The sequence below is a fragment of the Thamnophis sirtalis genome, unplaced genomic scaffold (genome assembly GCF_051295495.1).
Source record: "Thamnophis sirtalis isolate CommonGarterSnake01/CBP01778 unplaced genomic scaffold, rThaSir2_p1.2 scaffold_1, whole genome shotgun sequence".
NCBI classification, from domain to species: Eukaryota; Metazoa; Chordata; class Lepidosauria; order Squamata; family Natricidae; genus Thamnophis; species Thamnophis sirtalis.
Genome location: NW_028261381.1, coordinates 10,087,197 through 10,109,660, shown reverse-complemented (window position 1 = coordinate 10,109,660; position 22,464 = coordinate 10,087,197). Strand labels below are relative to the sequence as shown.

Below are 22,464 nucleotides of genomic sequence, written 5' to 3'. Positions count from 1 at the left end.
ATTGAGTCAGCAACTTGCCCCCCACAGTCTGGGTCCTCATTTCACCCACCTCGGAAGGATGGAAGGCTGAGTCGACCTTGAGCCGGTGAGATTTGAACCGCTGAACTGCAGATCACAGTCAGCTAAAGTGGCCTGCAGTACTGCACTCTAACCGCTGCGCCACCTCGGCTCTTAAGCATGAAAGTCCACCTCTCTCTCTCTCTCTCTCTCTCTCTCCCCCTCTCCCTCCTTCTCCCTCCCTCTCTCCCTCCCTCTCTCCTGAATTCACCTCACATTGTATAGAAACTAGAGGAGGAAGGAATATTAGGGATGTGGACTGCCTTGAATTATTTATTAAAAAATAATTTATATCTTATAAATTATATTTTTATATAAAAAATTATATTTTTATATCTTATATTTTTGCCCTCCCCAGCCCCCAGGAGTACTTTGCAGGCCTCCCAAATCCTCTGCGCATCCATTTCTGGAAAAAAAATGGGATGTGCAGGGTAGGGGTTTCGGGAGGCCAAAAATGCTGTATTCAGTGTATAAGACGCACCCAGATTTTCACCCTCTTTTTGGAGGGAAAAGGTGCATCTTATACTCCAAAAATACAGCAACCAATTTCTGTACTGGTCATTTTTTTAAAAAGTATTTTATTGGTTTTATTTTTTGATGTTTTAATGTTTATTTTATTTAGCATTTTTAAAAATACTTTAATGCAGACTTGATTTTTGAATTAGTGTTTTTTTAAAAACTCTAAATACTATGAGATTTACCTTTAAGAGGAAAAAGTGTTGTAGTGATTTAGATAAACTATCCTTGTTTATTTATAGTTTATCCATCTTTTCTACCAACTTCTAAAGGTTGGTTAACAGGTGACATCAATTGAGAGAGCTAAGGAAACGCCTTAAATATGAAGCCAGAAGCCCTACAAGCATGTGACTTTGAAAGAAAGTGTGGTGAGAATCACAGTTTGCAACTTCCGTAGCCTTCATGGAGGCTTTCCTGAGAGAAATCACTTCAACTTCCAAGAACCTACTTGAATTCAGAGAAATGTATGACTATAGAAATCGCCTGCAGACCTTAACTGCATGGCCTTTTAAGGACAACTGCAAATGTACTCCTGAGAATGTAAGTCTACAGGTTCTGGGAAATCTTTGAAAAGGGCCAGCATATCTTTTTTTCCCCCCTTCAATGATGCATTCAAAGTAGAGTTCAACCAGGCTTTCTCTGTATAAATATGGTCTTACCTTGAATAATACTTTCAGATGTTTTTACAAATCGGGGTTTTCCTCCCTTCCTGGGAAGGGAGATATACATTATGCTTTAGTAAACCTCCAAAAGGAAAACGCTTGCTGCTAAATTATTCCTTGTGGTGGTGGTGGTGGTGGTGTTTAACATTTCAGAAGAGGAAAGAGAAAAAAGTCTACTCCCTCCGTCCCAGTTCTGCAAGCTTTGTTTCTCAATTATATTACAAACCCCTCTCATATTTAAAAGAAGCCCAGACTGGCTCCCGTATATTTTTCTAGAAATTGTAAGGGAAAGCTTTTGTAGGTATATCTTTAAGGTGGGGAAAACTCTTGCTACTATCAGCTTAGGAATTCTCTCCTAGGAAAGTTCCAGTTGAGGGACTAGTTCACTTCCACATTCTCTTTAAAACCTGCTCTTCTTCCTTGGCTCTGAGTTGTCTTTCCTTTGGTAAAGCTAAGCTGTCTGAGAGAGCTAAGGAATGCCTTAAGAAGAAAGAGAGAGAGCAGAGAAGGAACACGCAAGAGGGAAAAGTCAGATACAAACCAGAAGTAAAAAAAAACAACCCCAGTTAAAGATGGATCAAGAAACAACAATTATCTCGATAAATTTGAATGGACTGAATGCACCAAAAAAAGAGCCCAGATGTTTAATAAAATAAGAAGGTTAAGAATGGTGAAATCAATTCAGAAGGACAGCTGGCATGTAGACTATAGAATGAAAGAGAATAAAGGAAATGATATGAAAATTATATGGGTTTGTGGAAATACCATCCCCGAGAAAACATAAATTGAGATTTGAAAGAGACACCTATAACAATAGGAAAAGAAAGGGAGGGAAGAAGGAAGGAGAGGACAGGAGGAAGGAAGGAGAGAAAGGAGGGAAGAAGGAAGGGAAAGGAGAGGAGGATGGAAGGGAGAGAAAGAGAAGGAGAGATAGTAGGAAAGGAAGAGTGGAGGAGAGGTAAGGGAAGAAGAAAGAGATAAGGAAAGGTGGATGGAAGGGAGAGAAAGAGAAGGAGAGGAGGGAGGAAGGGAGAGAAAGAGAAGGAGAGAGGAAATGCCTTAAATATGAAGCCAGAAGCCATACAAGCATGTGACTTTGAAAGAAAGTGTGGTGAGAATCTGTAAAAAAATGGAATATGCAGGACAAAGGTGATGCAAGTTTTGGTATAAGCCTAGCAAAATTTTCTTTTGGGGGGGGATTGGTTGGCTTTGGGATCTCCTGCAAACGGGGCAGGTTTGATAGTTGAGAAAAACAGTAGGTGGTATGTCAGGCAGCCTAGCCAGAATTGTAGAGAATCTGTAGAAATGCAGACTAATTCCAGATGCAATTTACTTTTCAGTATAAGTGAGAAAAATGGTAAAGCAATTTGAACTGCGCAGAACTCTCAGATGTAAGCCAGAGTCCAACAATCTGCGCATAGCTTAGCAAATTGTGTTACTCCAGCTCCTGTGATTGATTTAATCTTTAAGGAAACATAGCTTAGCCTCCTGATGTGAACGCAGCCATTAGTAAAAAAATCCAGCTGATGGCAAACAATACGCTATGAAGCACAAAAGTTCTCTCTCAGTTCTTCAAAGGGTCCTTATCCTCTTCTTATGTAGATGGCCAAGGCTGGCTTCATCCATCATCCACATCCAGGGGAACCTGAGGTGGCCAAGTGCTTCTTCTGCCTGATAGAATTAGAGGGCTGGGAGTCCAATCATGATCCCTGGTATGTATGGTCCGATTGCTGATTTTCTGCCTTGAGGCAGCTCAGATTAAGAATGTTGTTGTCTGTGCATTTGTGGAGGAGGTTAGAAAACCATTTCTTGGCTGGAGCAGAATTACTTTCCCCAAATTCTCATAGGTATCTCCCCACTTTTAATGGAATTTCATACTGTTTTTTAGCTCCCGCTGAGGAAACAATTCAACCAGGCTAAACAATACAGCCAAAGGACGAACAGAGGTAGATGCAAGCATTTCATATTGGCTCATCAGTACCTACATTACAGAAACACAGTTAAAATCAGCCTCAAATATAAAATCTAGCAGGAGCATTATTTCGTGACCCGTCAAAACCGCGGTAGACAAAAGCGCGCTCGACGAAAGTGCGTACCTGACGTCATCAGCAGCGCGACGAAAAAAATTAAAAATAAATTAAATTGAAATTAAAATAAAATTAAAGCAAGCCGATTCACATAAAGGTAAGGGTTAGGTTTAGGCTTAGGCTTAGGGTTAGGTTAAGGGTTAGGGTTAGGGTTAGGGTTACGTTAAGCGTTAGGGTTAGGTTTAGCGTTAGGTTAAGGGTTAGCGTTAGGTTTAGCGTTAGGTTAAGGGTTAGGTTTAGGGTTAGGTTTAGGGTTAGGTTAAGGGTTAGGTTTAGGGTTAGGTTTGGGGGGGTTAGGGTAAGGTTTTCGCTTTAATTTTAAATTTACCGCTCACAGCGCGATGTTTTCGTCGCGCTGTGATGACGTCACATACGCGCTTTCGTCGAGCGCGCTTTTGTCTACCGCGGTTTTGTGGTGGAACCCATTATTTAAGCCTGCAACGTATGCAGGAAAGCAACCAATGGTAAGCCTTACACCCATGGAAGGGATCGATTGACATAAAGGCATTTTTGCATGCACAAGGGGAGGCTTCAAATGGTTAATGACAACCATCTCGGCCAATCACAGGAAATGAGAGTTCCTATGGTGCAATAAAACTTTAAACACAGAGTTTGGATCTACCTGGCGGCTCGCAATGGCTGAACAAAGCATTTTATGGCCATGATTTGCTGCTGTTGTTGGATTACTCAAGAATGCCTGGAACCATTTTGGAAGATGCTCCTTTATTCTGAAAGCCAAGCACCTATCAGTTCTCCACAATTACAAACTGCTAAACATAATGTGTTTTGGCACTGATAGGTTGCGCTTCCTTAATTAGGGGCGGCAGTAGCCTCTGGGTTTGATGTAACATGTGAAGCTCAGCCGTACCAAATGTTGCTTCAATTAAGGTGTTTAAACATCCGAGTCCTCAGGCATGCTAATTGATCCCCCTTAATTGATCCCCTCAACTAGGTTGTTGAGGGGGATCAGTGAAGGGGGATCAATTAGCAACCTAGTTTACTTGTTGCTTTACAAAGGTAGAAGTGCTGATGGCAACTTGTTGCACAGCATTACTCTGCCAATGAATCACGCGGGAAGATGTGAATGATGGGCAACTGCTTCCATGGAAAATGTTTACATTTCTAACTGTAGTACTAAGCTGTGTCCCGGAAAGTTTCTTCTACTTTTCATGGCTCATTCTGCTTCTTGCCAATGGCCTTTTGTTTCCCTGGTAGGTTGGAGCACTCCAAGCGTAGCGAAGACTCGTGTGGGTTCTTGTCCCTTTCGAAGAATTTTGATGATCTGACAGTAGAAGAATACTATGAACTAGAGATGGAAAGGGTCCGAAATTTTCTTGTAAGTAATGGAACTGATATCAGGAAAGCTGAGGTGGCCTAAGCAATCTTCATTTCATTTCATTTCATTTCATTTATTAAATTTATAGGCCGCCCAATCCCAGAGGACTCCGGGCAGCTTACAACGAAAGAAGAAAAAAGAAAAGCAAAATAAGTAAAAAAATAGTTTAAAATTCACAACACGCATACGTTCTAATCGGGGCTGGACCTTAACACTAAGGTCAACAGCCCCAGGCCTGCCGGAACAGCCAGATTTTAACGGCTTTCCTGAAGGCCATGAGAGTGGCTAAGGTCCGGACCTCTGGGGGTAGCTGATTCCACAGGGTCAGAGCAGCCACAGAGAAGGCTCTCCTCCAGGGGCCCGCCAGCCGACACTGTCCGGCTGACGGTATCCGAAGGAGGCCCACCCTGTGGGATCTTATCGGCCGTTGGGAGGTGTATGGCAGTAGGCGGTCTCGCAGATAGGCTGGTCCTAAGCCATGTAGGGCTTTAAAGGTAATAACCAACACCTTGAATTGCGTCCGGAGACCAATTGGCAGCCAGTGCAGCTCGCGGAGGACAGGTGTAATATGGGTGTATCTCGGTACACCCAATATCGCTCGCGCGGCTGCATTCTGGACTGGCTGTAGTCTCCGAACGCTTTTCAAGGGTAGCCCCATGTAGAGCGCATTGCAATAATCGAGCCTTGAACGTAATGATGATCTTAAAGCACCTCTTGACCCCATCCACTCCTTACCAAACTTTTCACGGGTCAGTGTGAAATGTGGCTTCTCTTTCTTTCTAAAAACCTTGCTTTGTTGCTGCAAGACACTGCTGACGTACATACAACTGACAGCTACCATTTCTCTCCCTAATTTTTCTCTTTGACAAGCATTGACAAAGATTTAGGTTTTTTTTTCCTTCACAGTAGCCTAAAATCATGCTGGGCTATGAGCGTGGATCCGAAGGAGCAATTGAGGTTGGAAACAATTACTGTCAAAGGTGTAGATGCTTTCTTTTTCAAAAGGAAAGCTATTAATATATTCTGCGGTATCCCTTGTAGTCGTTCATGCTGTCGATCGCCTAAAAAAATTGTGGCTAACTGAATTCTCCACTTGTTTTCAAGTGCAAAACAGGCCGAAGTATAATAAACACCTTTGAAAAGGAAGCAGCTCTAACAAGGAAACGTCTTGTGGATCATTTCATGAATAAATACCAGTACACATCAGAAGCGGAGACTTCTGCCGTTTGCAACAAAAGAAAATTGTGTGCCGGCCAACCCACAGAAGAGAATGGATTGCAGCTGACAGCCTCTTGTGATGACAAGCACGGACAGAGGTAAAGGCACGTATCTACCGAAATGTGAACAAAGGCTTGGCCTGTAAGACGGGCTAATATGACATGAATGGAATCTTCCGATAGCCATTTATATTCCTGATGCTTTTATTGTGTTGTAATGCTTGTTCTGCATAAAGCCAGAAGGAAGACAGAAAGAAATAATTCTGACTTATGGAAGTAATCCACTAAACTGAGATAATGTGTTTGGATAATGTCAAGATAGAAATTTTAAATAAAGGGTTTTGGACAGACTAAAAGGGATTTCTTTTAAACCGATATCCAAATTTATCCAATAATATATCTTACCAATAATAGGCACAGTACAGTTGTCAGTGTAATGCCAGCTGCCCAATATGTTGCTTTTGGCATCACACATCAAGGTGTGATGAGTTTCCCTATTTAAGAGCTTGTGTGTCACAATAGTGTTCCTCCATATGAAAAAATATGAAAAAAATGCCTTTATTAATATATGTGCTATTCGTTTTTTTTTTAATGTTATGCAACTCCTACAAAACTGAAGATAGCACTACTTGTACATAAAACAGTCTACAAGGAACCTGTGTGAATTAGGGAAGGGAAGAGGCAGTTAAGAAACTGTAAAATGCTCCATTGGAAATGTCTATAAAGTTCGTCAAAGGCCACTGTATATATTAAAAAATAAGCACAGGTTATTTACCTAGAATCATCAAAACAAATAAATATCACAGTAATGTAAGGCAAGCAGTGTTTCTGTGTCTGGAAAGTTCTTGTCCCTTTTTCCATTTTCTGATGTAATAGGAAGAGAGACATTCACCTAAGAGCAAATTATTTGCACACCACAAGTAAAGATTCTTCCACCAGCTGTCCCAGCATCAGCTACTTCCAATGTAGATTTTTTTTAGAAAAGACACATCTACCCTTTTTAAGGGTGAACAATTAGATAGCACCAGAGGTGGGTTCCTACCAGTTCGCACCTATTCGGTAGAACCGGTTCGTCAAATCTACCGAACCGGTTAGAAGAGGTTCCACCAGTGGGACCTGGAAAGCAGGCCACACCTACAGAAGAGGTTCCAAATTTTTTTGAAACCCACCACTGCCACACACAGAGAGAGAGAGAGAGACAGAGAGAGAGAGAGAGAGAGAGAGAGAGAGAGAGAGAGAGAGAGAGAGAGAAAGGGAAAGAGAGGAAGAAATAAATAAAGAAAAAAGAAAGAAAAAGTGAGAGAGATGAAAGAAAAAAAGAAAAAAGGGAGAGACAAAAGGAAGGAAAGAGAGAGAGAGAGAGAGAGAGAGAGAGAGAGAGAGAGAGAGAGAGAGAGAGAGAGAGAGAACACATGGCCAGCAAGCCACTCCCACCAGGTCACATGGCCGGCAAGCCACTCCCACAAAGGAGGCCACACCCACAGAGTAGGTTCCAAAAAATTTTGAAACCCACCACTGGATAGCACTCAGTCTAATATACATTTGTTAAACCAGCTAACCGTACTTACCTTGTCAGGCCTGAGACAACGAATGATTAGCATCCTCTGGAACCCTTCCAGTTTATTTTGCCACTCCTCAGGAAATTCCTCATGGTGAGGATCCTGGAAACACAGACAATTCTTGAGCCAAAAGGGGATTATAACGCTAAACAACCAGGTTGAAAATCTTCAAAAGGTTCAGTTTCATGTCACATAGTTCAAGTCAGGATGCAGATAAGTCCTTAATCTATGGCTGCAATTGGGACAGGAATGTCTATTACTCCAGCTGTGTGGTCATCAAGTGCCCAATTTTGTGACCTTTTTTTTGCCACACTCGTTAAGGCAATCATATGACTCCTGGACACTGCAACTGACGTAAATACATGCTGATCGCTAAGCATGCCGAACTGCAGTCATGTGACCATGAGGATGCTGTGACTGTTGTGGGAGGAGTAAGACTGTCAAAGGGTCATAAGGTGAGAACTACCCATATGTATCTGCACGGATCATTCTTTACAGTCCTACCCTCACCCTCACACATACAAGTGTGCATGTGTGTGTTTATTTGACTGCATGCACATCTCCAATTTAAGCTGGAACTTAGTTTTTTTTAAACAAAAAAATGAGCTATAGTTCATGAAAACTCAAAGTGATAATTATCTGGTGCTTAAGGTGCCAGAAAAATTTATTGTTTTGCTACAGAAGATTAATATGGCTAGCTGTCTTAGGAAATTCATTCAAAACGCTTCATGGAAATCTCCAGCTATTTCTCAGTCATTAACTCCCAATGAAACAATTGTCCAATAATTTATTCTGGACCATTAACAAACAATTTGCCTATCCAAAAGTTTGGTTAACCAGCAGTTATTAAACCACTATCCTATGTCTCAATGGCATTTGGAACTATTTTCAATGGCATGATGATAGCTCTTTTTCAAGCCTTCTTGGGTAGCTTCTCAAGAAGCTTCCTCCTCTTGCTTCTTTCAGAATGGAAGGTTTTCTGGCCATCTGCAACTAACATTAATGGTGGGGTCATTCACATTTACCTGGTTTTTAATTCTAATTTATTTGACATGCAGGGGTCAAAACATGAACTCACTTGCCTCAAAAGAAGTGTGGTCTGCCATGAAACTGTAAGTCATTCCCCAGTTTGCTCCCCGTGTTCTCTTTAACAACATGCCAACCTAAATATTTTAGCCTCACCTGAACATATGGACCCGTTGTAGATTGAGAGCTAAAGTAGGTGGTGCTTCACTGGAAGCCACAAATGCTACTTTAAACCTAGCACATGCATACCTTAAACCTAGCACACAAAGGAACTGGAGGGGGAGCTTCCTCTCCACATACTGCAGTCCTAATCTCAACAGGATTGCTATAGGCCTTCAGTGAAGTTAGCAATAGCAATAGCAATAGCAGTTAGACTTATATACCGCTTCATAGGGCTTTCAGCCCTCTCTAAGCGGTTTACAGAGTCAGCATATTGCCCCCACAGTCTGGGTCCTCATTTCACCCACCTCGGAAGGATGGAAGGCTGAGTCAACCTTGAGCCGGTGAGATTAGAACCGCCGAACTGCAGATAACAGTCAGCTGAAGTGGCCTGCAGTACTGCACCCTAACCACTGCGCCACCTCGGCTCTTCAGCAGTATAGTTTTAGGCTACAGGGAAAAAAAAGTGGAAGAACATTCTGAAGGCTAGATTGAGTAAGACACACACTTTGTGTGTAGCCGTGTTTTTTTGCCCTGCATCTAGCAATTCTGCTAGACCTCAAGAAATGGCTTTTCCCTATTCTGTTCCATGGTAAACAGTGGATCTGGAATCATTCAAGCAGGCTCGCTAACTCTACCACTTAAAAACACAGAAAACTTTATTACCCACAGATAGTTCCAGAACTTGCAGCGTCTCCAGTTGCCCACCCAGCAAAAAAACCTGAGCCGTGAACAATTTGAACAAAGCAATACTTCATCAGACTGGTTCATCAAGCACTTCTTATTAATATCCAAAATTAATAATTGTGCATGAGTGCCCAGAGAAGCCATTGAAATTTATAAATATTCCAATAACTTCGACAAGAAGGAAGAAAGCCTGAAGGTTAACACAGACTGGTTTCCAGCTTTGTGCCAACTTAAAATAAAACAGGCCTTCATTGATCAAAGCCATGTTTAGTCACCACACTATAAAAAAGATGTTTGGGCTCTGGAAAGAGTGCAGAGAAGAGAAACCAAGATGATTAGGGGACTGGAGGCTAAAACATACGATGAGCTGTTGCAGGAACTGGGCTTGGCTAGTCTAGTGAAGAGTCATGATAGCAGTGTTCCAATATTTGAGGGGCTGCACAGAGAGGAGGTACTTTCCAAAGCAGGCCAGACATGGAATAATGGATGGAAACTGACCACGGAGAGATTTGACCTGGAAATAAGGACACATTTTCTGACAGAACAAATCAACCCATGGATCAGCTTGCCTTTAGAAATTGTGGGAGCTTCATCACTGGAAGCTTTCAAGAGGAGATTGGACTGTAACTGTCAAAAAATGGTGCATGGTCTCCTGCCTGGGGGGGGTGGACTAGATGACCTACAAGGTCCCTTCCAACTCTGTTAATCTGTCTCTGAAATCAACAGCAATCTCACAAAGGTGAATGTTTCAAAAAAGGGTGCAATAAAAAATTAGCTCCTTTGGAATTAAAAATTCATCTGGATATAGGACCAATCAGCGACTGGCTTTCCAGAAATATGATGAGATGGTCCAATTAGCAATTAGTTCTGCTTCAAACACAAAAGTTCTGTCAGATCCTATTCGGTTACACATGAGCTCCTGAAAAAGTATGTTACAGTCAGAAGTGGATTCCTACCAGTTCGCACCTATTCAGTAGAACCGGTTCGTCAAATCTACCGAACCGGTTAGAAGAGGTTCCACCAGTGGACCCGCAAAGCAGGCCACACCTACAGAAGAGGTTCCAAAAAATTTTTGAAACCCACCACTGGTCCTTGGATAGGATTATTCTACACTATCATGCTCATATTTATAAAACTCCGTGCCTCTGTGAAAGGTAAGGATGACTACTGCATTTGGGGTGCAATCAGAACATTGCGTGTGTTGAAGTTGTTTTAACGCAAACCAAAGATGCCTTTTAAAAAACAAATTTACATCATATTCTTATGCATGCCAGTGCTGTGTGTGAGGTAATTTAAGGTGGTTCTGACAAGTGTCGTCGGCATCTTCATATCCGGTCACATGGGTGGCAAGCCACTCCCATCCGGTCACATGGGCAGCAAGCCACTCCCACAAAGGAGGCCACACCCACAGAGTAGGTTCGAACAATTTTTGAAACCCACCACTGGTTACAGTGCTGATCACTTTATCCCTGAACATACCAGCTGCAGCTGCTATCAAATATCAGACTATCAAGTATCAGTCCTTCACCTACTAAAGGCTCTGAAGCGCAACTCCATTAGACTGATGCTTGCCTTGAAAACCTGCATTGATATAGAGCCTGCTTTTCATTAAAAGTAATTCTAAAATGGGAAACTGTAAAACAAACCAATAAAAACGTATGAGAAGTTAAAAAAAGAAGACCATGGCGAGGCTGGAACTATAATAAAAAACAGCAGCATATGAACTGATTTGAATTTTCCCTAGCAATCTAAAAGTTGATATTTTTCAATTAACAAAATTATTACCAATAATTGTAAACGTAATGGTTGTCCTTATAAACAGTTTAGAATACAAATATATATATATATATATAGGCGGGAGGGTTTAAATGCTGAAGCAAAGATGAATGCTTATTTAAGTGAGAAATGTAGACCAGATAATTCCAGACCTACCAAACTATCGTATACAGTTTTCCATCCTTCTTTCAAGCGTATAAATTCCTTTCGAATACCTCTGAATATTGGCAAATCATCCAGGCGGCAGATTTCATCCCATGATTTCTGGGGAAGCCAGGGGCAGGGATTAGAATAAGGATTGTCCAGGCCTATCCCTCCTGTTAACAGAAACTTCCACTCGTCCTCATTAATCTGCAATGATTCCAAACAAAATAAATTACTTAAAACTTTGAAATTCAAAGATGCAGTTGCTTATGCAGCCAAAACCAAGTTCAGAGACTGTATTTTTACAAATTTGTTAAAGGTTGCACGTGATTGGAAGCTGATTCTTTCCTCCTGTACTAATGTCTACCCTGGGCAATCATGCAAACGTTGAAGAGAACAAGAACGATTTCTCCTCTCAGTTTTTCCTTGGGCAACGCTACCAACGGAACTCAAATGGACAAAAGCCTATTAAGACACCCTAGTCACCTCAAGGCTGGATTACTGCAACGCGCTCTACATGGGGCTACCCTTGAAAAGTGTTCGGAGACTGCAACTAGTCCAGAATGCAGCCGCGCAAGCGATATTGGGTGTACCTAGGTACACCCATGTTACACCTATCCTCCGCGAGCTGCACTAGCTACCTATATACTGTAGGTGTGTGTGTGTGTGTGTGTGTGTGTGTGTGTGTGTGTGTGTGTGTGTGTGCAAGGATCCAAGTTTCAAGGTGTTCTCAACCCTGCAAATTACTGAAAACGGGAGCTTTCGTTGCCACCCCCCCAATGCCGTTTTATGGTCAGAAAACAACCATTTTGAGTCTGAGGTGACGAGGGAGGGATCAAATCAAATCCTTCCAAATCTGTAAAACTAGCATAGCTGCAAAGACCAACCATCCAGGAAGACGCCAATGTTAATGTTGATCTGCAAAGACATGCATCATTTTGAAATTGTCCCTAGGGTCCAGATGTTCCGCAGTCAAAGGGCATTATGGCTATTTAATGTTGCAATTACCTTCTCTGACACAGTCATTATCGATAAGAAAGCATTTTGATGAGGCCTTCTTTAAAAACAAGTTCCCCCTGGCCTGAGGAACTGTTACTCAGGCCAAGACCATTTTGTCTTATTCCACCATCCTTCATAAAAGTTTGTTTGCTCCCAGAACACTTCAGAGATGGGTTGCTTCCAGTTTGGCCTGGATCGGGCAAACTGGTAGTAGCAGTGGCAGGAGCTCCACCCAGCTGCCCGGACGCTTCTGTGCATGCACAGAAGTGTTGTGCGCATATGGGAGCGGGCCTGAACCGGTAGTAACAAAATTGGCAACCCACCACTGGATCACTTGTTATGTTTAGATCCATATATCAACAAGATATTTCGAGGAAACAGAGGAGGCAAAATGCTTAACACTACATCACTTTCAGCGGTTGAGGTATTTTAGAAAAGGAACACTTTGGTGAGCGGGTTGCTTTACCTCCCGTGACTCAACGTTTTTTCCCCCCTTTTTCCTTTTGTATGTTGTCTTTTCCTAGAAGCTTAAGACAGTTTATGTGGGGAGAAGGGAAGCTTTTTATGCCCATTATGACCCACTGAGATAAGTTGGTTTGGGAGAACATGACTAACTTAAACTCCCAAGCAACCCTGGGGTCAAATGGGAAGTTAAACCTGAAGGTCCCATTAATGGAGTGTCCTCAATAAAAGAATCAACCACATTCATACATGCATAGAAATATAACCACGACACACCCAACTCGGTGATACACGGCATCACATACTCTCCCCATGGGTACCTTCTGAGCCCTGTCCCATCTTTTGCCCATCCTCTATAGTAGTAGTCATGGATGAAGGCTTCAAGATAAGGAAGAATATAATTAAGACAATTACCTGTAGTACCATGGTATGGGAGAAGAAATGTTAGTTAAAAACTACAATGAATACAAAGTTGCATAGGTTAAATAATTAGTACAAGCTATTTGCCATTTTTGCAAATAAAATAGATACCAAACTTTATAAGTACATGTCACACAGTGCTTAATTTTAATTTTTGGGGGGAGTATGATAATATTCCATTTTAGAGTTACAGAGAAGCAAGACCCATTGGACTTGGAATTCTTATTATATGTTATCTAACCAAGCATTATCTTTTCTGACTGGCAGCTTTTTTTCAGGACCTCGTATAATTTACGACCTATGGAATACTAAGCAACAGTATCTCCTATTGAAAAATCTGTGGTTCAGGGCCAATTTCTATGTTACTACAAGTTATTTCTACATTTAGACTGAGGACATATATTTGTAGAGCACAAAATATGGGTTTAAAACCACATATGGTTTTTAGACATGAACTATCTTCCTCCAATTTATGAGATTTATTCTAAACTTTGCTTGAGTTGATATGTAATTTAGAATGAGATGAACCTCGAGTTATTAGAGATGACTTCTAGTTGAAATCAAGTGCTTTTGTGTGAAAGAATAAATTCTTTTCAGTGAAAACTAGAGCGAACAGTAAGTTGAGTTGTAGTAATTTAACAGAAGGCTGGATTCTGGACTTAATTCTGGAAGGACGGAGAGAAGCAGAGAAGGCTGGATTCTGGGATAAAGGGAGAACAAGCATTGTTCGGAGAAAAAAAGGGGGATCTGATCTGGTGCTAGTGAAGGCTGAATTAGGACAAGGGGAAGAAAATAAGTAAGCAGCAAAGGGACAAGTTAGGGAGGAATACAAGGCTAGATGCAAGCAGAACAGAAGGACTGAAGGAGATGGAGCAACAGGGCAATGAACCGAGAGAATGGCAGGATGAAATGAGGATACAGAAAGAAAGAATGTTGGGAAATGTGTGAATGGAGCAGGAAGGGGCCAAGGGGCTGCTCCGATTTCTGTAAAAGTAAACAAGCAATTCTGACAATCTTTGCCCTTTTTTACTTTCCTGCTGGAATTCAGAGCTTAGAAATATTTGGGAGAAAACTAGAGTATCAGACATACGGTACCCCATTATGCAAAAAAATCCCCATCCAGTAATGTGTTTTTTGCAGCACTAACCAATTTATCGTGCTTCAGAAGATTTACATTCAGGCAGAAGGAGAAGAGCAGCTTGTCTTTTTCAAAGAGCGAGCGGCAGATGTTGACGTAGAGGGAGTAAGTAAAGTGATCTCGGAGAAGCCTCAGTCTGAAAGTATAAAAAAAAAATAGGGAAGACCCAGCAATGTGGGAGCCACAAGTCTGAAGATCCGTACAATTTCAATTCTACAGGAACAATCTATTGTTTTTTCCCAATTAGTACAATTTCAATTCTACAAGAACAATCTATTTTTTTTTCCAATTAAATAGTTTATTTTTAAAACGTTGCACAAGGAACCCCATTAATCACGCAGGAGATACCCTTTAGAGCAGTGTTTCTCAACCTTGGCAACTTGAAGATGTCTGGACTTCAACTCCCAGAATTCCCCAGACAGCTGTCTGGGGAATTCTGGGAGTTGAAGTCCGGACATCTTCAAGTTGCCAAGGTTGAGAAACACTGCTTTAGAGGGACTCAAAGTGACCTCTAATAGCCAACAACTTCCATGAACTGATTCGACCCTTTTCTAAAGACTGCCAAGCAGGTTGCATCACACCTCAAGGTAATTCCCAAGCTGAATTACGTATTTTGTAAAATAAATTTAAAAAATGCTTTCTTCTGTTCTGATTTTTCCAGGATTTCAATGGGAGACCACTGGTTTTAGTAAATTGGAAAGGGGGAAAGAGCTTATGCACTTTATCCATACCAGGCATCATTTTGTAAACCTCAGTCATACCCTCTCTTATCCTCCTCCCAAATATTACAACTTTTTCTCATAGGGAAGCTGTCCATCCCCTCCATTTGGTGTCCTACTGCAAACCTTCTCCAGCTCCGCTGTATCCTTTTTGAGATGCAATCACCAGAATTACACACAGTATTACAGATGTAGTCATGGCATTCATTCATATAAGAAAAATATAATATTGACATCTCTATTTTCAATCGTTTCTTATTATCCCTAAGATGCTGTTGGCCTTTTTTTTTTGCAGCAGCAGATGAGCTCTGTGTTAACACCTTCACTGAACTGTTTACTGTTATTTCAATGTGCCTTTTCCCTAAAAACTACTTTAACAACAAACTAAGGCCTGAATCAGTGATGGTGAACCTTTTAGGCATAGAGTGCCCAAACCAGAAGGCACGTGAGCATCAGAGTGCCGGAAACCTGACGACAGGGGTGGATTCCTGCCAGTTGTAACCTCTTCTATAGAAGAGGTTCCACAAATCTACAGTGCCGTTTAGAACCGGTTCCAGCTCCCTCCCCCCCGCCCGTCTGCACATCATCAAGATGAAGAGCGAGAGGAGGAATTCTGGGAGTTGAAGTCCACAAGTCTTAAAGCTGTCAAGTTTGAACACCCCTGGGTTTTTTTTTCTAAAGGGTTAGGGGTGCGATGGTCTTGTAACTTGACAACTTTAAGACTTGGGTGCTTCAAATGCCAGTTTCTGAGCCAACATTTTGCTAAGCAAGAGCGTTGTTAAGTGAGTTTCACCACATTTTACAAGTTGGCCACGCCCACCCAGTCACATGGCTGGCAAGCCACTCCTACCTGGTCACATGGCTGGAAAGCCACTCCCACCCAGTCACATGGCCGGCAAGCCAATCCCACAAAGCAGGCCACACCTACAGAAGAGGTTCTAAAATTTTTTGAAACCCACCACTGCCTGACGACCAGCTGGCTGAGCTGGGGTGACTACATGTGTGCCACAAAAAGGGCTCTGTGTGCCACCTCTGGCACGCTTGCCATAGGTTCGCCATCACAGGCCTAAACCAAAAGCAAGTGGACAAGTGTCCTTCCCGCACCCCATCCCAAACTATCTTACGGCATAATGGGGCTACCTGACTGACGTAACTTACTAAGCATTGAACACTACAATTTTGCCATATAGTCCATTTGAAAACTAACACATGTATTCAATGTCTGTTACTGCGTTTTGAGAAAGGCCTATGTAGTTTTGCAAAGCAGTGTCTCTGAACACTTACAAGAAGCAGCCTTGTCTAAATACAGTCGACATTTCCAGAACATAGCTGGCCCATTTAAACTGTCAAAAAACTTGATACTGTAAGTAATGTTTAGTTTAGTTTAGTTTAGTTTAGTTTTATTGATCTTGTATGCCACCCACTCCCGAAGGACTCCGGGCGGCTTTCAATAAAACGAGGGAGGGGGATAATACACAAAACAACATATTAAAATATTCAACAGTCACAATTTCCGAGGGGCTGGATATTTCGAAAGCCCCCCGGCCTGCTGGAGCAGCCAGGACTTAACGGCTTTGCGGAAGGCCAGGAGGGTAGTAAGGGTCCAGATCTCCACAGGGAGATAGTTCCAGAGGGCTGGAGCTGCGACAGAGAAGGCTCTCCCCCGGAGGGTCGCCAGCCGACAATGGGTCCAAAGTGAGAATAAATAGGTCCAAACACTCACAGAAAACCATCAAGCAACCAAACATCCAAAAAGTACAGAGGGTGAAGGGGAGAGGAGGGGGGGCTGAATTCAAATATCAAGTTTGTCTTTATTATTTAGCAGTCCCAAGCTACAAATGAAAATATCACATAAAATCTAACACTGAACTCAATTTTCACAGCACATTATTTTTTTAAATGACTTTTCAGTGAAGTCAGCTTAAATGCTGTGTCCAATTAACTGAAGATAGTGAAATTAGTCAGGCTAGGTTTCCCTAATTTTCTCAAGGTTTGCTATTTAAGTCCTGTTTTGGTATTTTTATTGAATTATTAAAGAAGAACATTTGGAGGGGAAGGAAAACTTTGAATGAAAAACTCATGAATGTTCCATTTGATTTCTTTCTTACACAGTTCTTCAGAGTGAGGCATTTATCTCTTTTAAAGTATTTGGTTTACCTGCACAGGTAAAAATATGCCTACAACTACAGCTTCTCTCTTCATATAGGCTTGAGCATATTGAAAACACTTTATAAAGGCATACCTTGTTTTCATTTTATCAGAACTCCAACATTGAAAACCAAAAACACAGACTTGTTTCGTGAAGCAGAACAGAACAAATCCCACACTCTTTCTTCATAAAAATCGACTCCTGCATATCCCCAATTCCCCCGTCTCTCTGATATACAGGTAGTCCTCGATTTACAACCACAATTGAGCCCAAAATGTCTGTTATTAAGTGAGACACTTCTGGAATGAATTTTGCTCCATTTTACTACATTCCTTGCCATAGTTGTTAAGTGAATCACTGCAGTTCTTAAGTTAGTAACCTGGTTGCTAAGTGAATCTGGCTTCCCCATTGACTGCTTCTCAGAAGATCAGAAATGATGACATGAACATGGGACCATCATAAATATGAACCAGTTGTCAAGCATCTGAATTTTGATCAGATGACCATGGGGATGCTGGTCACAAGTCACTTTATTCGGTGCCGTTGTAACTTTGAACAGTCAGTAAATGAATTGTTGTAAGTCAAGGACTACCTGCAATTTAAGATGGTTGCCATTCTGCACTGTTACCTTTAGAATAATTTTGGAAAATAGAAAGTGGCATGCAAATAGTTGAAGCAAATAAATGGTGGGAATCTGAAGTCTATCACAAATAAGTTGGAACTCTATTAACAGATATAGGTTTTGCTCACCCTGACTCAAATTATAATAAAATAATCTTTGGGGGCGGGGGGAAGAACACACTTAATCCAATGAAATCCGTACACATATGCTAATTTGATTAACATATAACTTGATTAATAGCAATAGCAATAGCAGTTAGACTTATAGAGCCGAGGTGGCGCAGTGGTTAAATGCAGCACTGCAGGCTACTTCAGCTGACTGCAGTTCAGCAGCTCGGCTGTTCAAATCTCACCGGCTCAGGGTTGACTCTGCCTTCCATCCTTCCGAGGTGGGTAAAATGAGGACCCGGATTGTTGGGGGCGATATGCTGACTCTGTAAACCGCTTAGAGAGGACTGAAAGCCCTATGAAGCGGTATATAAGTCTAACTGCTATTGCTATTGCTATTGAAGTGGCCTGCAGTACTGCACCCTAACCACTGCGCCACCTCGGCTCGATATATAACTTGGTTCCAGTCTCAGGTTAGTTGGTAGACTTAGAAGAAAATACCATCTCCACCTGCCTTTGTATTCCTATCTTACCCATTTTTTTTTTTTTGGTTAATTTTTAATGTTCAAGGTTTTAACTCTTTACATTGCTGTTTTATGATTCTGTAGGCTATGCAGAGTCACTCGACAGTGATATGGGCGGCGTACAAACTTAATAAATGAATTTATCTAGAACTTTTCAATATAGTAAACAGCCTAAGGAATAAAAACCGAAAATCCCCCCCCCCGCGCTCTTGCTGGATGCTCCACAGTTAGAACAGATGTTCAAAGCAACATTAGCATCGTAATTATTTCACATACCTTTCTTGCAAAATATCTGACTTTTCCGAATTGTCTATAGACATAATGAAGAGGTTGATGAACCAGGTTAAAGAATACTGGTACATGGGCTCAATATTAGCCAGGTCAGCGATTGAAAAAAAGAGGATCGCGGAATGAACTGCAATGGGACGGTAGCCCATCCGGGTAGCATCTATCTTCTTTTCCGTTTCTTCTGCGATGGCTTGCTTTTCCGAAATTTCGTTAGCCAAAGCTTTAGAAGAGGATAATATCTTGATAGCAGTCTCGTCTTCCAAAATGTTTCCTTCAGACGACGACAGGACTTCTAAAATTTTGTCCTCTATTTCCTGTAGCTGTCTGTAACAGAAAATTTGATTAATAACTTGTAGAAGTTGCGAACGATCTAAAAATGATTTGATACAGTCAAAGGATCCTAAGAATATTCATTACTTTAGAAACAAAACTGGATTTGAGGGATGAAATCTTTGACAGTTATTTTAAACTTTAAGGTAGAAAACAGACACAAATCTGAATTTGTACAACCATTTCCTGACCCATTCCAGCCAATCAGCAAAACACACATACGGGTAATCCTTGACTTACGACCACAGTTAAGTCCAAAATTCTGTTGTTAAGGAGACATTTGTTAAGTGAATTTTTCTCCCATTTTACAGCCTTTCTTGCCTCAGTTGTTAAGTGAATCACTGCAGTTGATAAGCGAGTAACCTGGTTGTTAAGTGAATCTGGCTTCCTCATTGACTTTACTTATCAGAAGGCTTCAAAAGGGGATCACCTGACCTTGGGACACAGCAATGGCCATAAATCTGAACCAGTTGCCAAGCATCTGAATTTTGATCACGTGATCATGGGGATGGCTGCAATGGTTATAACTCTGAAAAACAGTCATAAGTCACTTTTTTTCAGTGCCTTTGTAACTTTGAACAGTCACTAAATAAACTATTGTAAGTCAAGGACTATTTGTACTGTAGGTCTACATCAGCTTTCCCTAATGTTATGCTTTTCAAATGTGTTGCACTTAACTTCCATAATCCTCATTAAAATCTAAAATATAATAGTTCATCTGCTGAAGAAGCCCATTTTAGTGAAATCACGAGCTTTCCACTCTTAAAAAAGGTAAATAGTGGGCTGAGTTCAATTCCTACCTCCTAAATCTCTCTGATCTATGCTAATCTTGGGGAAAGTCTGAGTTGCTCTTCTCAATGGCCAGAGATCTTTCATAATTCTACGCTGTCCCTGAGCTGCCATTCTGAGCTGCATTTCATATTCAAACCAATGAAGTCTACTTTGGAATGCAGCCGTCTTTCCTGGTCAGATACTTTTCATATGTTAATCATCACCTTCTCAAGTGTCCACCCACAAGAAAGGTTCATGATTATGGTATTTGGAAAAATAAAGCATGAGGAACCTCTGTTATTCAAACAGTAGGTCAGGCTGCAGCCATATTTCCTTTGGAACTTTGACACTTCCTATTATTCTACTATGCCTTTTCTATTGTGGGAAAATGGGAGGGGGGGGGTTGTACAGAATTAGATGCTATGTAGCCAAAACAAAATTCCTTCTAGAAAACCAAGGTCATCCTTTGTCTCTGCACCTCTGCACCTGTCCGGAACTGGATGGCTGGAACTGCCAGCATGGCAGTGGAAGATTGGACCATGTGATATGTGATGGACTTGTGGGTGTGGGCCAAGATCTTGAACTTTCAAATGGGAGGGGGGAAACCGGGAAGCTTTCAGATTCAGGTTTTCTCAGATGTGCCAACATGGATCTCTTAATAAATTGGAAGTTTGAGTAATACTTTGCCTTGAACTCTGATTCAATTTTGGATGCTATATAAGAACCCTGATAAGTATTAGTGTAACGCGCTCTACATGGGGCTGCCCTTGAAGAGTGTTCGAAGACTTCAGCTGGTCCAGAACGCAGCCGCGCGAGCGATTGTGGGTGCACCCAGGTACACCCACGTCACACCTATCCTCCACGAGCTGCACTGGCTACCCATTAGTCTCCGGATCCGCTTCAAGGTGCTGGTCGTTACCTATAAAGCCCTACATGGCATCGGACCTGGGTACCTGAGAGACCGCCCCCTGCCGATTACCTCCCATAGACCGATTAGATCTCACAGGTTAGGTCTTCTCCAGAATGTCGGCTGGCGACTCCCCGGGGGAGAGCCTTCTCTGTCGCAGCTCCAGCCCTCTGGAATGACCTCCCCGTGGAGATCCGGACCCTTACTATCCTCCCGGCCTTCCGCAAAGCCGTTAAGTCCTGGCTGCTCCAGCAGGCCGGGGGGCTTTCGAAATATCCAGCCCCACAGAAACTGTGACTGTTGTGTATTTTAAAGTGTTGTTTTGTTTATTTATCCCCTTGCCTTGTTTATTGTAAGCCGCCCGGAGTTCTTCGGGAGTGGGCAGCATACAAGACCAATAAACTCAAACTCAAACTCAATCTACTATCTGATCTAGTTTCAGTTATTTAGTACTTCATCATGCAGTAGCCAGATGTCTCTGGAAAGACTAAAAGTCAACATTAAAACATTGGCACTCCCCAGTTTCCCCTTAAGAACTATTTAATATCCTCTGAAAAAGTAGGAGATGCCATAGGATGCCGTAGGAGATCTGGCTCTCCCAGCAGGCCTGGGGATAGGTTCCCAATTCACCCGCCCGAGTGTTTGATTGCTGAACGAAAGTTGTGTTTTATTACTTTTCTTTGTTCACATTTTGTTTTGTTTTTTGATACTGCACCCCCCTCCCTTGTGATTGTAAGCCGCCCTGAGTCCCCTCAGGGAAAAGGGCGGCCTATAAATTTTAATAAATGAAATGAAATGAAATGAAATGGACAACTTAGATTCCTCTCCATTACGGTGCTGAAGGAAAATCTACATATGAGCTATCCTGTGGGTGGTTTTGTACAGCTATTTAACCAAGATAAAGACCCAATGACTCCCTTTGTACCACATGCCTAAAACTCAGTTAATCTAAATCTTCATTAGTTTTCTTGGGGTTCAGCACATAACAGGCATAGAATCATTCAATGGTACAGAAAGCAGCATAAATTACAGAGGAAAACATGGAATGTCAAAAAAAAAAATCACGTAGCATATTTCAATTGTTTCGGTGAAGGATTCTCTATATAAACACAGAAGCTGTCATTGGCCCTTTATGGAAGCCTTTTAAAAAGCCTTATTTGAAAGAGAAATAATATCCTCAAAGTCTCTCCATGTGTTAGGGAGAATTCTCTGCCAATAAAGCTCAAGAGTACCTTTACAGAATAATTTTCACTCTTCTGACTCCTCAATTACCTACAAAGTCAGACCACACTTTACAGTGAACAGAAAAGATCTTGTTATTTCAAGAATTTTCACAATTCTTACGTTTCCAGTACCAAAGTCAACTACTTTTTATCAAGAGTTATACAATGATTATATACAAGTAATCCTCAACTTACAACCACGTTAGAGAGTGTAAAACTTGTTAAGCAATTGAGTGCTCATTGAGTGAGGCATCATATAGCCATACCCAATTATATTACCTTTTACCACAGACATTAAGCAAATCACCCACTGTTATTAAGTGAGACACCAAATGACTGTGATTTGCAACTTCCTACTAGCTTCCCCATTGAGTTTGTTTTTCAGAAACAATCTGAGAAGGCTGCAGATCACTTAGCACTAGCAAGAGCACTTATATATAGCTCTCTGCTATATAATAGAGCTATATAGTACTCTCTGAGCAATGTCAGGGTCAGCATATTGCCGCCAACAAGCTGAGTCGTCATCATTTTGCTGGCCTCAAAAAAATAGAAGGCTGAGTTAACCTTGAACTGGTAAGG

The 22,464-nt window shown here is 41.6% G+C and overlaps 2 protein-coding genes across 2 annotated transcripts in view; one reads left to right on the top strand and one right to left on the bottom strand.

The window, feature by feature from the left end:
* DNAH7 (dynein axonemal heavy chain 7) overlaps nucleotides 1-22,464 on the bottom strand; it is a 188,318-nt gene that overhangs the window by 28,505 nt on the left and 137,349 nt on the right. The window contains exons 50-53 of the mRNA XM_087705071.1: nucleotides 18,643-18,978; nucleotides 14,255-14,381; nucleotides 11,239-11,433; nucleotides 7,444-7,536 (exon numbers count right to left, since the gene is read on the bottom strand). Of these exons, the coding sequence (XP_087561197.1) occupies nucleotides 7,444-7,536; nucleotides 11,239-11,433; nucleotides 14,255-14,381; nucleotides 18,643-18,978 (751 nt within the window). The remainder of the gene's footprint in view (nucleotides 1-7,443; nucleotides 7,537-11,238; nucleotides 11,434-14,254; nucleotides 14,382-18,642; nucleotides 18,979-22,464) is intronic.
* Nucleotides 865-6,874, top strand: LOC106547391 (baculoviral IAP repeat-containing protein 5.1). Its single transcript, XM_087707682.1, has 4 exons — nucleotides 865-1,113; nucleotides 2,838-2,947; nucleotides 4,538-4,658; nucleotides 5,763-6,874. The coding sequence occupies exons 1-4, from the start codon at nucleotides 976-978 to the stop codon at nucleotides 5,976-5,978; spliced, it is 585 nt and encodes a 194-aa protein (XP_087563808.1). The 5' UTR covers nucleotides 865-975; the 3' UTR covers nucleotides 5,979-6,874.